A 16,363-nucleotide genomic window follows, 5' to 3' on the forward strand; every position below is an offset into this window, starting at 1 on the left:
CGTGGAGCGAAGGCAGGCACAAAGGCGAGCACGAGGAACAAGGAGCTGCAAAAGGACGAAAAACTTCACCTAACCTCATTACGAGTTTCCCTACGCACACACACACACACACACACAGCAGTGATGACGTCATTGGTTGAGCTGTGTGCCTTCGCCTGCTCATTCGTTCCGTTCATTCGTTTGTAAAGGCTGCGCACGAGGTGGGTGGCCTTTGGTGGGTGGTGGAAATGGCAGAGGTTAGCTCAGAAGTGGAACTACCTGTAAGCTAATTATGCATTTCATAAATATGCATAATAAATAAATAAATAAGTAAATAGATATTTGAAAATACACGTACATTGCCAATGAAATGTGCTCATAAAGCAATTCACGGGCGGATCAAAGGATCTAAGCAAATGAATGGAGCAATTTCCCTTTTGGGCTGGAAAGGACCTGCGCATTGAGAAAAAGAGAGAGAGAAAGGAGAGAGGGAGAGAGAGAGTTATTGGAGTTGTCGGCTTTAGATGTCCTGGAATAACCAAAAGGACAACAACAAATTGCAGTAAACAGTAGAAAAAGTAGCCAAACGTTGGGAGATGGGCGGGATTACAGGGTGGTATGAAATGGGAGTAAAAAGGGTATCATGCGTAGCGGCTACTGAGACATTGGAATTATTACTATACTTTACGTGCTTTTATTGCGTACCATTTGCTACCTAACTTCGAGATTTATGTATATAGTATACATACATATAATATATACATATGTATAATTTTTGAATTTTATAATTTTTTTTGTAACGAGTCCGCCAGGTGAGATGGAAATTGCGGCAGGCTACTGGCCAAAGTGGATGGCAAAATCTTCACTAATCCCATTTGAATTTCATTCGTCTGCCAAATGGATTTCATTTTAATTTCGCATTACGCAAAGACAAATCCCTGCAGCGGCTTTCTGCCATCCAATTTAAATGCGTTCGCAGCTGATTTGCATGCAAATAAGCCAGATTTTCCAATCCCGCCACAGCCGAAGGACGAATATCCTTCACATGCGAGGTGGCACTGCCAGATTTGGCAAACAAATATGCGGGAATGTCACGGCTCATCGCTTCGTCGCTCACATTGTAAAATGGATAATTACCATATCCATGGGTTATGCGGGCATATTTGAGTTGGCCGATTGGGCTTTCTATCCGACTGATCGCCGTGGTGGCCAATTGAATCTCCGCTCAACTGAAACCAATTTTTGTTGGTGTTTACTATTGGCAACGTTTTTAACCACAAGGATTCTAAGTCGATTGGTTAGGCAACTTTAATTTAAATGGGCGTTCGGAAAAGGGGGCTTGATATCGAGAACAATGGTAGAAAACATTAAACAAGTATGAAATATACATTGGGTGATTAGGGCCTCGGCCTACCCATTTGCCCGCCCGCTAAGCATTGGATCCAGCTCCAAGTCGATGACCAAGGACCTTCCCTCGTCAGCCGGCCCCTTGCCATCCCATTCCATCTGGATGCTGGCGATGTAGCTGCTGAACTCGGAGGCTGTGAAGCGGTGCTGGTATGGGATCTCAATGCTACGCAGGTGGTATGGGCATCTGATGTGACAGACCCAGCGACGCGGGTAGACCACGTCCATTTGGTGGCGCCCGCAGACGGCCAGGAACTCCACGATGCTCTCGTACTCGCTGCGCACACCGATGAAGGATATGGCGCGCTCCAGCGTGGTCATCGTGTCCGGGTCTGAATTAAAAGCCAGCAGCACGGGATCTCCGCGAAAGAGATCCTCCTTGTCCGGCCGATTGCAAGACTCGCGCAGACTAAACAAAAAGGTCATCGGCATGTGGTGAAAGCGGACGCACTTCATCAGGCGGCCCATGTGTGTCATTCGATTCAAGTCGTCAGAGTGCCCCAGCCAGCGCAGCACGGCAAAGAACACCTCCATCTCCGAGTTGACGCCGATCGTGTCCTGGCGCAGTATCGTTTCCAGAATGTCCACTTGCAGGTGCAGAAAATGTGGGCTGCCCACCAGGGCCAGAAAGTATCTTCTCAGCCGGCGCACCATCGCCACGCAGATCTCGCCGAGCGCCGGCTGCTGCTTGGCCTCCAGATAGACCAGGAAGGCACCCTTCTCGCGCACCGAGTTGCCGCACAGCATCCTATAGATTGCCTTCTCCAGCAGGCTTACGCCCAGGTGGCGGGCGACCTGGAGTGCGGGCACCAACGACCCGAAGTCCGGTAGCTTCTCGGTGCGCATCCACTCGTAGGCGACCCCAAAGCCGCGGGCAGGCACCTCCTGCTCCAGGAACTTGAAGCGGGTTACGCGCCAGTCGCGACTAGCAAACCAAGACGAGAAGCACTTGAGCAGGCTGGGTATGCACCTGAATTTGTGCTCTCCGATTCGAACGCGGACCAAAGCGCCATGGTTGCCCTTCATCATCTCGGCCACCACTTCCGGCCCCGGTTTCTTGGGCGGCACATTGAAGATTAAGCCGGGAGTGGGATTCAACTGCACGTAGGAGAACACCGAGCGCAGCGGCACCTGGTAGTCGTTGTCCCTGAACGTTTTCCAGTCGGAGTACTCCTCATCCGTGAACGTTCTCCACAGGAGCTCAGCTCGCTGCTGCTGTAGTATTCTGGCCCTGCACTGTTCGTCGTCGGTAGTGGTTCCATTGCCGGTAGATGTGCTCTTTGTCTTGCTCTGCTTCGATTTCCTTTGCTGTGCCGGATCCGCTTCGATCTTGGAGCTCATATCACTGACTTGGGGCATTGCTTTTTCTTCAGAGACCAGCGTTGCGGTGGAGGTCCAGCTGGCGGTGGACCGACTAGTTCCGGACTCCATGGTAATACTACAAAGCACCTTAAACTGAGAGCTAGATGTTATAGGAAGCAAGGCCTGCTGATGCTGAAGTCTTTTTCTGTTTTGAACTGCTGTGTATTTATAATGAAAACGTATTTCTCCCTGACCTCTAATCAAGTTGTGGATATTTTCATTTTTCGAATGAACCAAACAGTGGGCGAATAAATTTGTATTTTTAAATTCTCCCATTGGCTGCGGTTGGGCACAAGTCTGTGAATTGGCTTCCGTTTGTGCGATTCAATTTGGCAGCTCCTCGTATTAAGTAGCCGCCACTTTGGCCGCTTGATTAGGAAAACGTTTCGGCTTCTGCCTCTCAGTCGTTTGGTATTATTCTTATTGTTTTGAATTTCAATTTTGTTTGTGCCAAGGACGTTGCACGAAAATTAAAGACCCCAAATATGCGCAACACTTTCGCGCCACTTGCGCACGTATGCCCGCCATAGTAAAGTGTGAGTTCTACGCGGCGTATACGTGATGTGTGTTCCAAGCATTCCCTGCTTCCCACTTCCCGGGCTCTTCCGATTTCAGGGTTTTTCAATTTCCTGTTGCTTTCGTGCATTAAGCCCCTTGGAAGGGCATGTGCCCGAAAACTAATCTGCAAAAGGTACATTTCATATTTGTGAATTAATACTCTTGGCTTTCTCTGAATGGAAACTGCTTTAAAGATGAATCTGTGAAGTGAGCTTGCGCTGCTTTGAGGTCGTCAGTGTCCTTGGCATTATATACAATTTGTACTTGGCTTTATGTACTCGCTGTTGGTTTCTCCTCTTTTTTTCTTCTTTTTCTGCTTTTATTTTCTTTGGCTTGCTGCTTCCCCGGCGGCGGCGAGATTTTCCCTCTTCTCCACGTTGCGTGTTCTGGTTTTTCCAGATCAGTGCCTCGCAGCTTGAGCCATATTTTCCCCTGGCATAATTGCAAGAAGCGAAATCCTCTAAGTGGCAGGATATGGCTGGAGGAGCAAAGGATGTCGCCGTCTGAAAGCAATTTCTTTGGCTTTCAGCTGGCCAAATGCCAGGCTTCATATTTCAAAGTGAAATGGTTCACATTCTGAATTATCCAATGTCCTGGTCACACTTCGCCAATCGAAAGTGTGACTATTTATTCAAGTTATCAACATAAATTGTACAGCCTAATACTACAAAATTTATTTCAACTGACACACAAATATTTATGTTTAATTTAACGATATGCCAGAAAGTTTGGGCAGGGTTTAAAATTGCAATTGAGTGGCAAGTCAAAACTGCCAATTACTCAAAGAAAACTAGCCTGCCTTTCCATCAGTTTTCTCAGTATTTTGTAAACAAATGATCTGTGCTTCACGACGTCACCTGAATGAGAAAACAAGAAAACCGAACGTAGACGTACAGAATGTTTCGTATCTGTGCATCTGATGGATAAACAAATTGGCTGCGTGCGCTCATCGATTTTTATGAGTTCAAAGATTTACTTTCTGCCGCATTCCAGCAGAGAAATCCCTGCACCGAAAATCCAATGTGCATTCGGATGCCAGAAGCCGGGGAAACAAAGGCATAGCCATAGGCATATACCCATGCGAAAAACAAAGAGCAAAACAAAAATATTAATGGCGTCATTTGTCGAACACAGAAAAAGGCCCCGCCGAACGAAGTGCAGAAGAAAATTTGTTGCTTGCCGGGGAAATTTGCGGAAAAATAACAAAAATATTTGCTACAACGAATGGGAGGTGCTTTATCGCGTATGTGTATGTGTATTTGGGGAATAAAAACAAATTAAACATAACGATAGGCAAGGTAACATTTTATAGTCCAAAAACATTTTTTGCCTAATTAGAAATTCAAACTTTTAATCCCTACATATTGCATACATATACAAACAAATCCATAGTGGGATTAAAAACTATTCATGAAGTATTTCAGAAATTGTGGCATTAAGTAGCAATTATTTCGCAATTAAAAAGCTTTCAGCGAGGAAATCTGGTTTGGTTTCGGCGAATTTTAATTTTCCTCTCAAATGAGCCTTTAAAAAATAGCGCTTTTGGGGTCAAAAGCCAAACACGTGCTTCGCCAAAACATTTGGCTTTGGATTTAATTGCAAAAAGGCACGCGAATTCGCCAGCGATTCCGAAACGCCCCCAGGAACTCAATCTCAGTCCCAGCGGGTTCCGGCCAACTATTTTCGGATGGCCAATTAATCTTTGGGCAGAAAACTCACTGCGTGCGGTGGTGTGGAATTTTAAGCGATTTGCTAGTCATTATTTATTTTTCCTTCGAGATCGCCGGGTGAAATAAATCGAGCCAAAAATAGCATCAAAACAAGAACTTGGCCAGCATTGAACTTACATCGCCGTCGTCGGAGGTGAGACGCATCGAAATCATTTATCATTATTAGGGGACAGCGGACATTTGAAACATTCATGAGTCGGTTAATGCCACAGACTTGATAAATGCTCCGAGCCTTGGAATAAATAACCACACTGCGAGAGAGTCAGCCGAAGTTTCAAATACTCTTACACAAGTTAGGGATATGAGTATTATTAAAACAAAATTTACAGACTTTTGTATGTTTGCCTCTTCTATGCATGTCATTGGAACTGAATATATTTATCAATATCGATTCTGATAGCTGAAACTTTTGCGGAATTTCCAAAATCACTAATATTTCTATCTGTGGGTGGTAATAGTCTGGAAAAATAATAAACCCTTTGCAATGAGCCAATCGAAGAGACTATCAATTCTCGATTCGAATTGGTATAGCATGCATTATTTAGCTTCCCCCTTCTGCTAACATCTATGACTTACTAGGCCAAACACGCACGACTAACAGGTTGGCAAGTGCACAGAGAGAAATAGCTGATACATGCCGAGAAAATTTAAAAATAATAATGATAACAATCCCCTGCTAACGTAAAATTGCAGGCAAACTGTCATGGCAAATTAACTGTGTATTTAGCTACCATTATGAGTTGCAATTAAATCATCGAAATTTTCGCTTCGTGCGCCCATCGAATGGGTGTGTGCTACGGCCATAATCGAAAATCAATAAGGCGGCTGGCACATATGAGGAATATGAGTGGCCGCTGGTAGACCGTTACCGCTAACGGGCAATGGCCCAAAGTTGATTATGAATATTTGATGTGGTCCGTCCAACTGCGCAGTTGACATGGCCAGCAGATGAGGGCCGTAAAGGTAACGAACGCAGTGCAGCTATTAACCACGGTGTGCAGCAGACAGCAATTTGTGCCGGGTTAATGACACCTACTACTGCTCGAACAACATGGTGCCTGGCACACCCGGTTGCCATCGATTTTGGCCAAGGGATTTGGATTCAGGATCCAGATGACGCCATGTCGGAATGCAGGACCTCGGGGCCATAAAGCCGCGTAATACCCAATAAAAACAATTAAGTTAATACACGAATGCCCCGGCAAAGTGTGCTCTCCCAGTTCTGGCCCCTTTAGCAAACAGCCAAGTGCAGCGACGGAGTGAAAGTGAGAACAAGCTCCCACCAACACACAGAGGAACCCAAATGTTAGCCAAGGCCAAGTCAAGTTGGTCAAGAGGCAGAGTAAGAAGCAGCAGCAGCAGCAGTAGTAGAATCAGCTTGCATGCCAGTGGCCAATAAGTCGCCGTGGCACGCAAAAGAAAGCCCCGAAAAGTGCGGGGCAAAGTCGGAGGAAAGCGGCGAACACAATTAGAGTAACTTGCTTAAATTTACAGAAAATGGAAAGTACGCTACGGAGACGTGAGAGCTGCTTTCACACTAACTTTGTTGGAGCGCCCCTCGCACATTTTTGTTAGCCAAATAAAATTAGAACACGACACTGAGAGAAATAGTACGAGAAACTAACGAGCTCCATTCTTATTGTACAGAAAAAACCTTTAGTGTGACCAACCTCCAGAGTTTGTATTCATAAGTCACTGTGTGACCTTGCCTTACTCAGAGCAGCCACTTTTAGGTTATTTTTCTAAACTTTGCTAAAGCCGCTCTGTGCTTATTAGGGCCATTAAATAAACTGGACCTTTTCGCGCTATGCAGGCTGCGGTCAGCTACTGGCGGATGTGGATGTGGCCGGAAGTCGATGGCGTCGAATTGGGGAAGACCCGCCAGCGAAAGGAAGTCGGCCACACCGACACAGATAGAAAACCAAGCCAAGTGTTGAGGTTGCCGCTGACGCACTCTGAAGAGACGCCCTTCGCGGCCCTTGTAGAGCATTTAAAAATAAATGCACTTGACTTGCAAAATGCTTGCACCAAACAAAACAAAATGGCACCCATAAATTTAGACAATGGCAATGGCGACGCTGGAGAGTCGGCAATAAATGTTTGCCACTCGCAAGCGGAACAACAATTGGCATTAGAAGAGCTATGGCCTGAGCCACATTGACACGCTTTCTGTACATATTTGCATTGCCTTGTTGTTGCCGCGGGCCTTAAATTTAGTTTTGTTTCAGTTTTAGTTTTTCACCCCTTTTCCTTTCCCTTCCCTTGGCGAAAACAGGAAGCATTCCGCCATGCAATATGCAAATGGAAAAGCTTGGACTCTGGCTTGCTTTTAGCACTTAAGTGGATTTTTGGCATTTGAAGCAATGTATCTTGTCAAGTTCGCTAGAAAGGGAAATCCTTAGTGCCTACAGTTCTACATCCTATTGATGTCTGCCAAAGCTAACTAATGGACAAGCCCCAATTCGAATTGAGCAAGTCTTAAAGTACAAATCTTTATATTGTTCCTAAATTGCTCGAATCTTACTTCTTCATAATTCAGAAATTTCACTCAGCTCCTTCGTTATTGATAACCTTTCCTCCTTTGAATTTTAAATTTTCAATAAGTCAGCCTGCTGCCCCCCGACTTTCCCTTAGCAACCAAAGGCTCTAATTATTTTCGCTGATGTTTGCCCAGCATTTTTCAATTAGCGTCAACAAAGCAAAGAAATCATTAATCACACATGAGGCTGCTCAGACGTTCAGTTTCAGCGCTGTCATGAAATTCAGCCAGCAACTTTATAATGTCCCCACGGCTATATGGCTGTTGTTTTAGCCCAGTTTAGTAGTAACCCGAGTAGCCCTCTTCCGTTCCCAAAACGACAATGTCTGGGAAGAGTCAAGGCTGCTCGGCGATGGACAATGTCAAACCATTTGAGGGCAATTAAGGCCATTTTGTAATGTTCTGCATACGTGTTTAGCAAATTATGTTTGCAGATTTATGGGCTTCACTGAATGTGTGTGTGGGCGTGTGTGTGTGTGGGTCGCTAAGATGAGTGGGTGTTGCCATAAATTTCAGCAGCCATTATCTGGCCGAGTTTTTATGACAAGGCCAGAAGCAGTCAAAAGGAATGGCTTTCGCCCTCGCTCACACGCTTTTGACCAACTTTCGCTGGAACAACGAAAAGGTCTCACCTCATTAAAATGGGAAATTAATTGCATTCTGCCACGGCCTCAAGGCAATTCAACAGGTTCCAAGGTGAAGTTGCCCACTTTCCACTCACACACACACTTGAGCCCACGCTCACAGATACCCACTCACACCATCAACGAATTAATTGTCGAGCTGCGGGGCTAACATGTTGCATGCATCCTTAGCAAAAAAAAAAAAAAACGAATAAAACGCAGCAGAAATATAAAAGCCAGCTGAAACAAGAGCTGAGAGTTTGCATGCAGTTTAGTTTCATTTTGCGCCAGAAATAATTGCAATAAAAATGGAGAAAAACTTTTGCTTTTCGCCTGCACGCGATTAAAATGAATGGAAAATTCAAGCAGTGCCAGCAAAGCTTTCAATTTAATCAAAAAGTGTGACTATAAACGCAATTAGTACCCGGTGGATAACGTAGATGGCAGTAAACTATGATATTACATTATTGAAGTAGGCGAACTAAGCTCTTAAAGATACACTTTTATTGAACCTTACAAAATAAGTTGTACTCTTATGTAAAGGCTTCTTGAAATGGTTGTACAATTTTGTATTCCTACCGCCAATTCCATCATATCCGACTGCAAAGCAATACCCCTCAACTCAAACTCGCCAGAAATGTTGTCAAAAATGTGACTGCTCAAGCTTTGGCGAATGGCAACATTCGCAATTACGTAACTCCCAGCACAAGTGGGCACTCGGAGAAGTAGCTAATAAACAACAATTTAGTCGGACTAAAATGCAACAAAACTATATAATTTGCGTCGCAGCCATAACTCGCGAACTCTGACCCCAGGCACGCGAGGTGAAAGGGCAGTGAGAGTGACAGGTGGCGCACAAATCAGCAATCTGCATGCGAATGGGTATTCACATGGGCCACAATGTGAATATGTGAATACGAATGCGGGAATGAATACGAAATGAAGACGTTCGAAACGACCGTCGGAGGTCAGTTAACATTTTCCAGGGCACTACGCAGGGCAATCCATTTGAAAAAATTCGCGGACCGTTAGGCATATTACTTGCCATTTCCGGCGGGGCGTAAAAATTCAAATTTGATTGCAATGCGGCAGAAACTGAATCATAGGGCTAAAATCTGGGCAAAGGCCAAATATGCAAAAGGAAACCAAAAATAGGCATTTAAATGCAAAGGCCGAGCCTTCGGCGATTGCTGCAAATTAACGCTAATAAATAAGACAAAGCGGCCTCGATTTTTGTGGCGCACGATTTACCAACAATTGCATTCATTTGCATACGCAATTATTCGATAATTGCCACAATGCTTCCCAGCCCCCAAATGTATGCTACAAAAAAAGCAGAGTCGGTGTGGAAATGGATGGGAAAAGGAGCGAGGGGGATATCCCTATCCAACGATTGGTTTGCTATCTTATCAGTTTTCCGCAACTATTGATTCATGACTCGAAGGCACAGTGGGCGTGGCATTTAAGTAGCCTGATTGAATATGTGCCTTGAACGACAGTGATTCATGGGTTAAGCGAATGGGATGACCTCAAATAGAAATTTTAAAGTGATGAAGTTTTCATAGATAAGCAAAATATGTTAAATAGTTTTTATTTGAGTTTTGACAACATATGCCCACTGTGCCTGATTGTGTTTTATTATACGGCAAGCATAATTGAGGTGCTCGGAATTTACGCGGCTTATCAGCCATCGATATGCGGTTAGATATAATTGCTTTGCAATGAGCGAACTTTACTGATTGCTTTTCCCCCTTATCTCTGGTCATAAATTGCAGCTATTGCCCCACAAAATGCTGCCAAACCACGCCTGAGCCTCAATCTCAATCTCAACCTGAACTAGGGCCAGAACCAGAACACAACTGTGATCATAGACATAACAACGATAGCGGTGCCGTAGGAGAGCCATTGGAAGCCAGGAGAACCAGCCTCACAGCCAAAGATGTGGGAATCCGGGGACACAGCCAGCAGCCTGCCAGACCGCAACTGAGCGATTGATAGATCCGCAGATAATACCGCGACCGGAAAATCCAAATCAATTTCCCCGGCGATAGCAATCGGCAGAGGAAAAGGTGCAGGACATCGGCCAGCAGAGCAGCACATTCGCCAAAAAGGAGGCTGTAATGACGACAATTGACGCGATGTAGCGGTGAGTCCCAAAACACTTTAAAAATGGAACTCAAGTAGAGCAAATACATACCTGGAGTACCAAAAATTTCATTTAAAACTCAATGACTTTGCAGATAAATCAGCTTTGGATGCAAGGATAATAAATCTCCGTTTTTCCATTGCAGCAGACTTATGGTCGGCGAACGCGACAGGGACCGTGAGGCGGTACGCTGGGCAACGGGTGAATCGACACCGCTTCAAACCAATAATGGAGTATTACAAATGGTCGGGCAATTGCAATGTGGACAGGCTGCTGGCCAGCAACAGCAACAGCAACAAGCGACTCAGCAACAGCAACTCTCGAAGCAGCAGCAGCAGCAACAGCAGCAACATCAGCAGCAGCAACTGCAACTCAAGCAGCAACAGCAACAGCAGCAGCAGCAGCAACAGGACATCCTGTATCAGCAACATAACGAGGCAATTGCAATTGCACGCGGACTGCAGGCTGCAACACCTGCCGACATCGGCGATAATCAGCCGTACTACGATACAAGCGGTAATGTCGATTGGGAGCGGGCGATGGGAACCGGTGGAGCTGGTGCATATGGTGGCATCGGCATCGGATCTCTACCAGCAGCTGGCGGTGCTGCTTATCACCTTGGGCCAGCTAATCCCGCCGGCCTCGTTTCTCGTCACCTGGATTACGCTGATGGCGGCCACCTTGCTGGCCCATCCGCCGGTCTTCCTGCTGGTGCTGTGGGATCAGGAGCAGGAGCGGGTACGGGTGCGGCAGCGGGAGCATCACTCACGGGATCGGGAGCAGCAGGGACAGGAACAGGAACCGGAACTGGAGCCGGATCTGGATCGGGCGGTGGAGCAGCAGGCAAGGAAGTTCGCTACGCCCCATTCCCAGTCGCATCACCAACGCACTCGATTCCCACAACTTCCCAGCAGATCGTTGGCAGCGTCGGTGGCGGGGGCGTCGGTGGTGCCAGCAGCCAGTCGATTTCGGGCGGTGTACCAACTCATAGCCAGAGCAACACCACCGGCGCCCTGCAGCGGACACATTCCAGATCCATGTCCTCCATACCGCCGCCCGAGCCGTTCATGATAGCCCAGTCGAAGGCGGTCAACAGCCGCGTGTCCATCAACGTGGGCGGGGTGAGGCACGAGGTCCTGTGGAGGACGCTGGAGCGGCTGCCCCACACGCGGCTCGGGCGGCTGAGGGAGTGCACCACCCACGAGGCCATCGTGGAGCTGTGCGACGACTACTCGCTGGCGGACAACGAGTACTTCTTCGACCGACATCCGAAGAGCTTCAGCTCCATCCTGAACTTCTATCGCACCGGCAAGCTGCACATCGTCGACGAGATGTGCGTGCTCGCGTTTAGTGATGACCTGGAGTACTGGGGCGTCGACGAACTGTACCTGGAGTCCTGCTGCCAGCACAAGTACCACCAGCGCAAGGAGAACGTCCACGAGGAGATGCGCAAGGAGGCCGAGTCCCTGCGGCAGCGCGACGAGGAGGAGTTCGGCGAAGGTAAATGCGCCGAGTACCAGAAGTATCTGTGGGAGCTCCTGGAGAAGCCCAACACCAGTTTCGCCGCCCGGGTAAGTCCAGTCGGTTGCCCCGACCTTAAGGTAGTCTATAGTGTCCTAACTCCAGTACCCTAAATAAAGCACTGAGAAAAAAGATGTATAAGCGCTTGTATACAAGATTCAAAAGATATTTTCTGTCAAATAAATTCCATAGGTATAACATATCTTATATAATTCTATTTATTTATAAAAGGATCATCTTTATTCTCAGTGCCCTCCCAAAGTCCTCTTAATACCCAAAGATTCTCATAGATGTGTTCGTATTGTGTTTCTAACCGTTGAACTGTGAACCGTGTCAATGTCAAGCGTAAGAAACCCTATTAAGTTCGATAACCAAATCCCGAAAATCCCCACCTCCAACTTCTCTTCAAAACTTTTCAGTTCTTGATTACCTCCTGAGTTACTCTTATGTAGTTGAACTTTGGTTCTGTGCAAAAGTCACTATTATTTTTACACTATCGCCAGCTCTTGCACTTTGTAATATATAACTCAGCCGTCGAGCAGATCTGAGTACTATATAGTGTAAGGATAACAGCAACATATCTATCTCTACTCTCTCTATCAAATAACCCCACTCTCAATGCTGTAAAAATCTGCCAATTCATCACCTGCTTTTGCGATTCCAACCGATATGCTTGCACTCCGAAAGGATATATACTCGATACTTTAATCGTTACTCGTTACTGGCTACTCGCTACTCGTTCGAATGTCCGCCAGTTATCTGTACCATAAGATATGATATCGCCTAACTACTATATATCCCGCTGCTTGGCGCGCAGATCCTCTGGGATCCACATCGGTGTTGTAAATACGGCTGATCTCATGTGTAAATCCCATATCGAAGTGCTTCAAGCTTTTGTGTCATGTATCGTACAGATCGGACAGGACAGTAATTCTTCCTCCATCGAACGGAAGTCGCCAGATTTGTGAGCGGAGTAACCCCTTGAAAAAAAGGAAATAATATATCGGAGGATGAAGAGTTTACGGCACCATTTAAATTGAGTTCAGTCCTTCAGTTAACTCCTTAATTTCTGCTTTCGCCTAATCAATCCCACACCCTCTCTTAGATTAAGCTGCATACTATGTTTTAGTTTGAGTTTAAGTTCTAGTTCGAGTCTTAGTAATCGAAACACGCGACGACACCACCCAGAGAGTTCAAATTAGCAAAAAGATCAAGCCAGTACTGATCGAGCAATCGAAACTGCCCAAAATTGTTTACTAATCGTTTCTCTAATCCAGTCTTTTTTACATCACACACAGTATAATTGCGAAATTGACAAGCCCTGTATACATACAACCATATATATAAACTATTTATATCTACTCTGAATATTATTATTAATACGTATATCTCTTAATTGTTGATGATGATGGTGAAGTAATCTCTCTCTGTTTATCTCTAATGTTCTCCCCAAATCCCCCAAACACCCCACTGTAACCATGTTTGGGAATGGGCAATAAGCGATATGACCAGGCGGCAGGTGTGCTGTAGAAATCCTCGAAAATATTGTAACGAGAAAGGACTCTGGGGAGAAGTGGCCAAAGAGGTGTTGTAATGCATTTCCATTTTCCATGTTCTAGGGGGTGAATTCTCGATTAGGATTCGGATCAGATCAGAATTTTCGTGTGGACCCAGGTTCAGGGTTCCTCATTCTGGCTGGCCTTGTACCATATATATATACGCCTATATATACCCCTTGATCAGCTTTAACGACCCGGGCACACAACCACACACATCTATAAATATCACCATTGAAACACTCACTCAAAACGATCTCAGTTTGGCTTCAGCTTGTATAATACAGCCGATTATTTGCCTCGATCTGTTACGTTAGCTTTTGGCTTTAACCAATTATATTGGTGGGAGAATGGAAATAATTACAACATATTTGGGTGCATCTCCTATAATTTTTCATTCGATTTTGAGTTCCATTTTTATTTGAATTATGTACTTTTTATTTTGAAACTCATTTAGGTTTAGCATTTTTAATTTCTTTTTATTTGATTTATTATATGGAATGTATTCTCAATGTCTGAAACCTTATTTGGACTTTTGCAAGAATATAAGCATTCCATATAAATTATTATTTAAATTTGAAACTTTTTAGTTCCATTTAAAAGGTAATGAAAAATTTCCAGAGTCCTTTGCAGTTGTACTTTTATCGTATTTTTATTTATGTTTTTTCTTCAATAACTAACTCGATTTTCTGTCAGAGAGAAAAAAGAAGAAACTAACAACATTTTTAGTTCTGTACTTTTTTGGTTTATTTTTAATACCACGCCTAAACACATCCTTTTTTCAACGAAATGATAAATATGAGAACCAACAAATCTAGCTCTTATCTAATAACAAAAGCAGTTAGAAATCTCAGTTGATATCTTCGCCTCGTTGAAAGCGACAAACAACTCAGCAAGAAACCAAAGCGCGCTCACAAGACAAACAAGAAACAGAAAATACCCAAAAAATACTCCAAAAATATTCAAAAACGTTTACTTTATTTCTTATGTACACCGAAAAAAACAACAATAACGAAACTGGAAAATTATGTTATCCAAATTGTTGTTAAGTTGTTTGCCTTTTGTGTTGGTACTTTCCTTTCCATTGGCGATGATATATATACATATCTGTATGTCGTTTTTAAACCCTCGTATTCTTTTCCTATATATTTGATGTCATGTTGTAATCTCGTGTGTATTGCATAAGGAAGAAATTTATTTAACTCTCGTTGTTATTGTGTTTTAACCTAATTCCTTCGTAAACATTGGACCTTGATTACCTACAATTTCCGACACTCGAACATACACACAAAACACTTACACACACACAAATGTCTACACTTTGAGAATCGTCTACGGTGCCTTCGAAGTTTTAGTCCCCTCTTTAAATTAGCATTAAATCGAACAACTCTATTCCAATATCCCCAAAAGGGTAGTACATGTAAAATTCATCGTCTCTATTCGGTTTTGAGTTTTAGTTTAGCCTTTTGATTTCGGTATACGAGACCCGTAACCAAACTATATATCGATCGAACGAAATCTCCTACTTGAAATATTAACCCACCAAATTTGCTGCATTTGAATGCCACTAGTATAGAATTTCGTAGTCGATTCGTACTGAATTCTATAGCCGTTTGTATCGAATTTTGTTTGTTTTTTAGTGAGTCGAACAAAGTATGCGAACCAACTCATGCACCCACCGAAAACCACCCACGCCCACTTCCCACACCCCTGATAAACCCCAACAAACCACCGAAAAACCGAAAACCAAAACCAAAACCACAAAACGTACAACCCGTTAACAAAAAAAAAAAAAAAACACTCCACGTGAACCAAATGCAAACCTGATCAAATATTTTAGCCGGAACTGAGTTCCCATCGACACACACAGATACACACACTCACACTACTACACTCGAACACTGAGCAAAAACACCCAAAGTTTTGCACACCCCTATTTTGAATTAAAATTGAATGTGATTTTTAGTTCTGGTATTCAAGTGACGTGAAGTTTACCCTTTTTGATCTAGATTTAGTTTGGATTGTACAGCGATTGCGATGAGTGCCCTATGTAAACCTTTGTATATTTGTATATTATCCTTATATTATCCTTATATATTTAAGTCGAAACTCTTTTGTCCCGATTTTCTTGTCGCATGAATTGTTTTTTGACTGTATATTGTCCTTATTTTCCACAACACCTCAGCTCATCACCTCTCTGTCACTGTTCACCTTTATCTATCTCCTCACTTTGCTTCGACCCCGAGATCTTGCTCTGTAATCCATCGACCTTCCATTACTTGTAATTCAAGTGGATTTCAGCCTGGTTCAGGGAAGTTAATTCAAATTTGTTATCCTTTTTCATGCAGTTGCAAAGGTTTTGTTTTCCTGTAAAGAAGCCAGTCAGTAAAATATAACAAAAGACAAAAGAGCTACTAAATATCTATTAATATATATAAAGTGACATTTGAATATTAGCCTAAAACTCGAATTTCTTTAATAACTTACTCTTATTCGCCTACTTTGAAGCAATCACCTAGCAAATTTTTGAAAAAATACAGCAGTTTATCAAAAAAATGTTTATATACCTTACAGTTTAAACTTTGCAAAGTATCCACAATGATCGGAACACCGACTTTCAGCTTAATGTATTGCTAAATATACATCTATATTTTGTTTTTTACATATTATGGCTCTGTTGTCAGCGGCTTTATAGACAGAATTTTGATTTTTGTAGGCCTCGAGCAGCAGAAACCGCTTTAGACGACTTGCTACGCTTTGAACTTTGTAGTTGTTGTGAGTTTAGTGCATATTCAGTTACGTATTCAACCATTTTTTCTTTTCGGAGACTGTGATCAAGTAAGCCAGCTAGGAGTATTGCGACATCATGTTTAGTTTTCAACCCAGCGAAACCTATCCATACCCCGAAAACCCCCCAACCACCTTCATGACTGAGCAGCAAT

General features: G+C 43.9%; 2 protein-coding genes across 14 annotated transcripts in view; one reads left to right on the forward strand and one right to left on the reverse strand.

Moving 5' to 3' along the window:
* Positions 1 to 16,363, forward strand: part of LOC122617913 (potassium voltage-gated channel protein Shab) — a 58,074-nt gene that overhangs the window by 19,471 nt on the left and 22,240 nt on the right. For all 13 annotated transcript variants that reach the window (XR_006325982.1, XM_043793971.1, XM_043793959.1 and 10 more), the window contains exons 3-4: positions 9,974 to 10,344; positions 10,490 to 11,915. Coding sequence is in view for 12 of the 13 variants with exons in the window: in XM_043793971.1 (XP_043649906.1) it covers positions 10,497 to 11,915 (1,419 nt within the window). In the remaining variant the exon portion in view is untranslated. The remainder of the gene's footprint in view (positions 1 to 9,973; positions 10,345 to 10,489; positions 11,916 to 16,363) is intronic.
* On the reverse strand, positions 1,270 to 2,906 carry LOC122617916. Its single transcript, XM_043793975.1, has one exon. It carries the CDS (start codon positions 2,815 to 2,817, stop codon positions 1,390 to 1,392), a length of 1,428 nt encoding a protein of 475 aa, XP_043649910.1. The 5' UTR covers positions 2,818 to 2,906; the 3' UTR covers positions 1,270 to 1,389.

This window comes from Drosophila teissieri, chromosome 3L, assembly GCF_016746235.2.
Source record: "Drosophila teissieri strain GT53w chromosome 3L, Prin_Dtei_1.1, whole genome shotgun sequence".
NCBI lineage: Eukaryota > Metazoa > Arthropoda > Insecta > Diptera > Drosophilidae > Drosophila > Drosophila teissieri.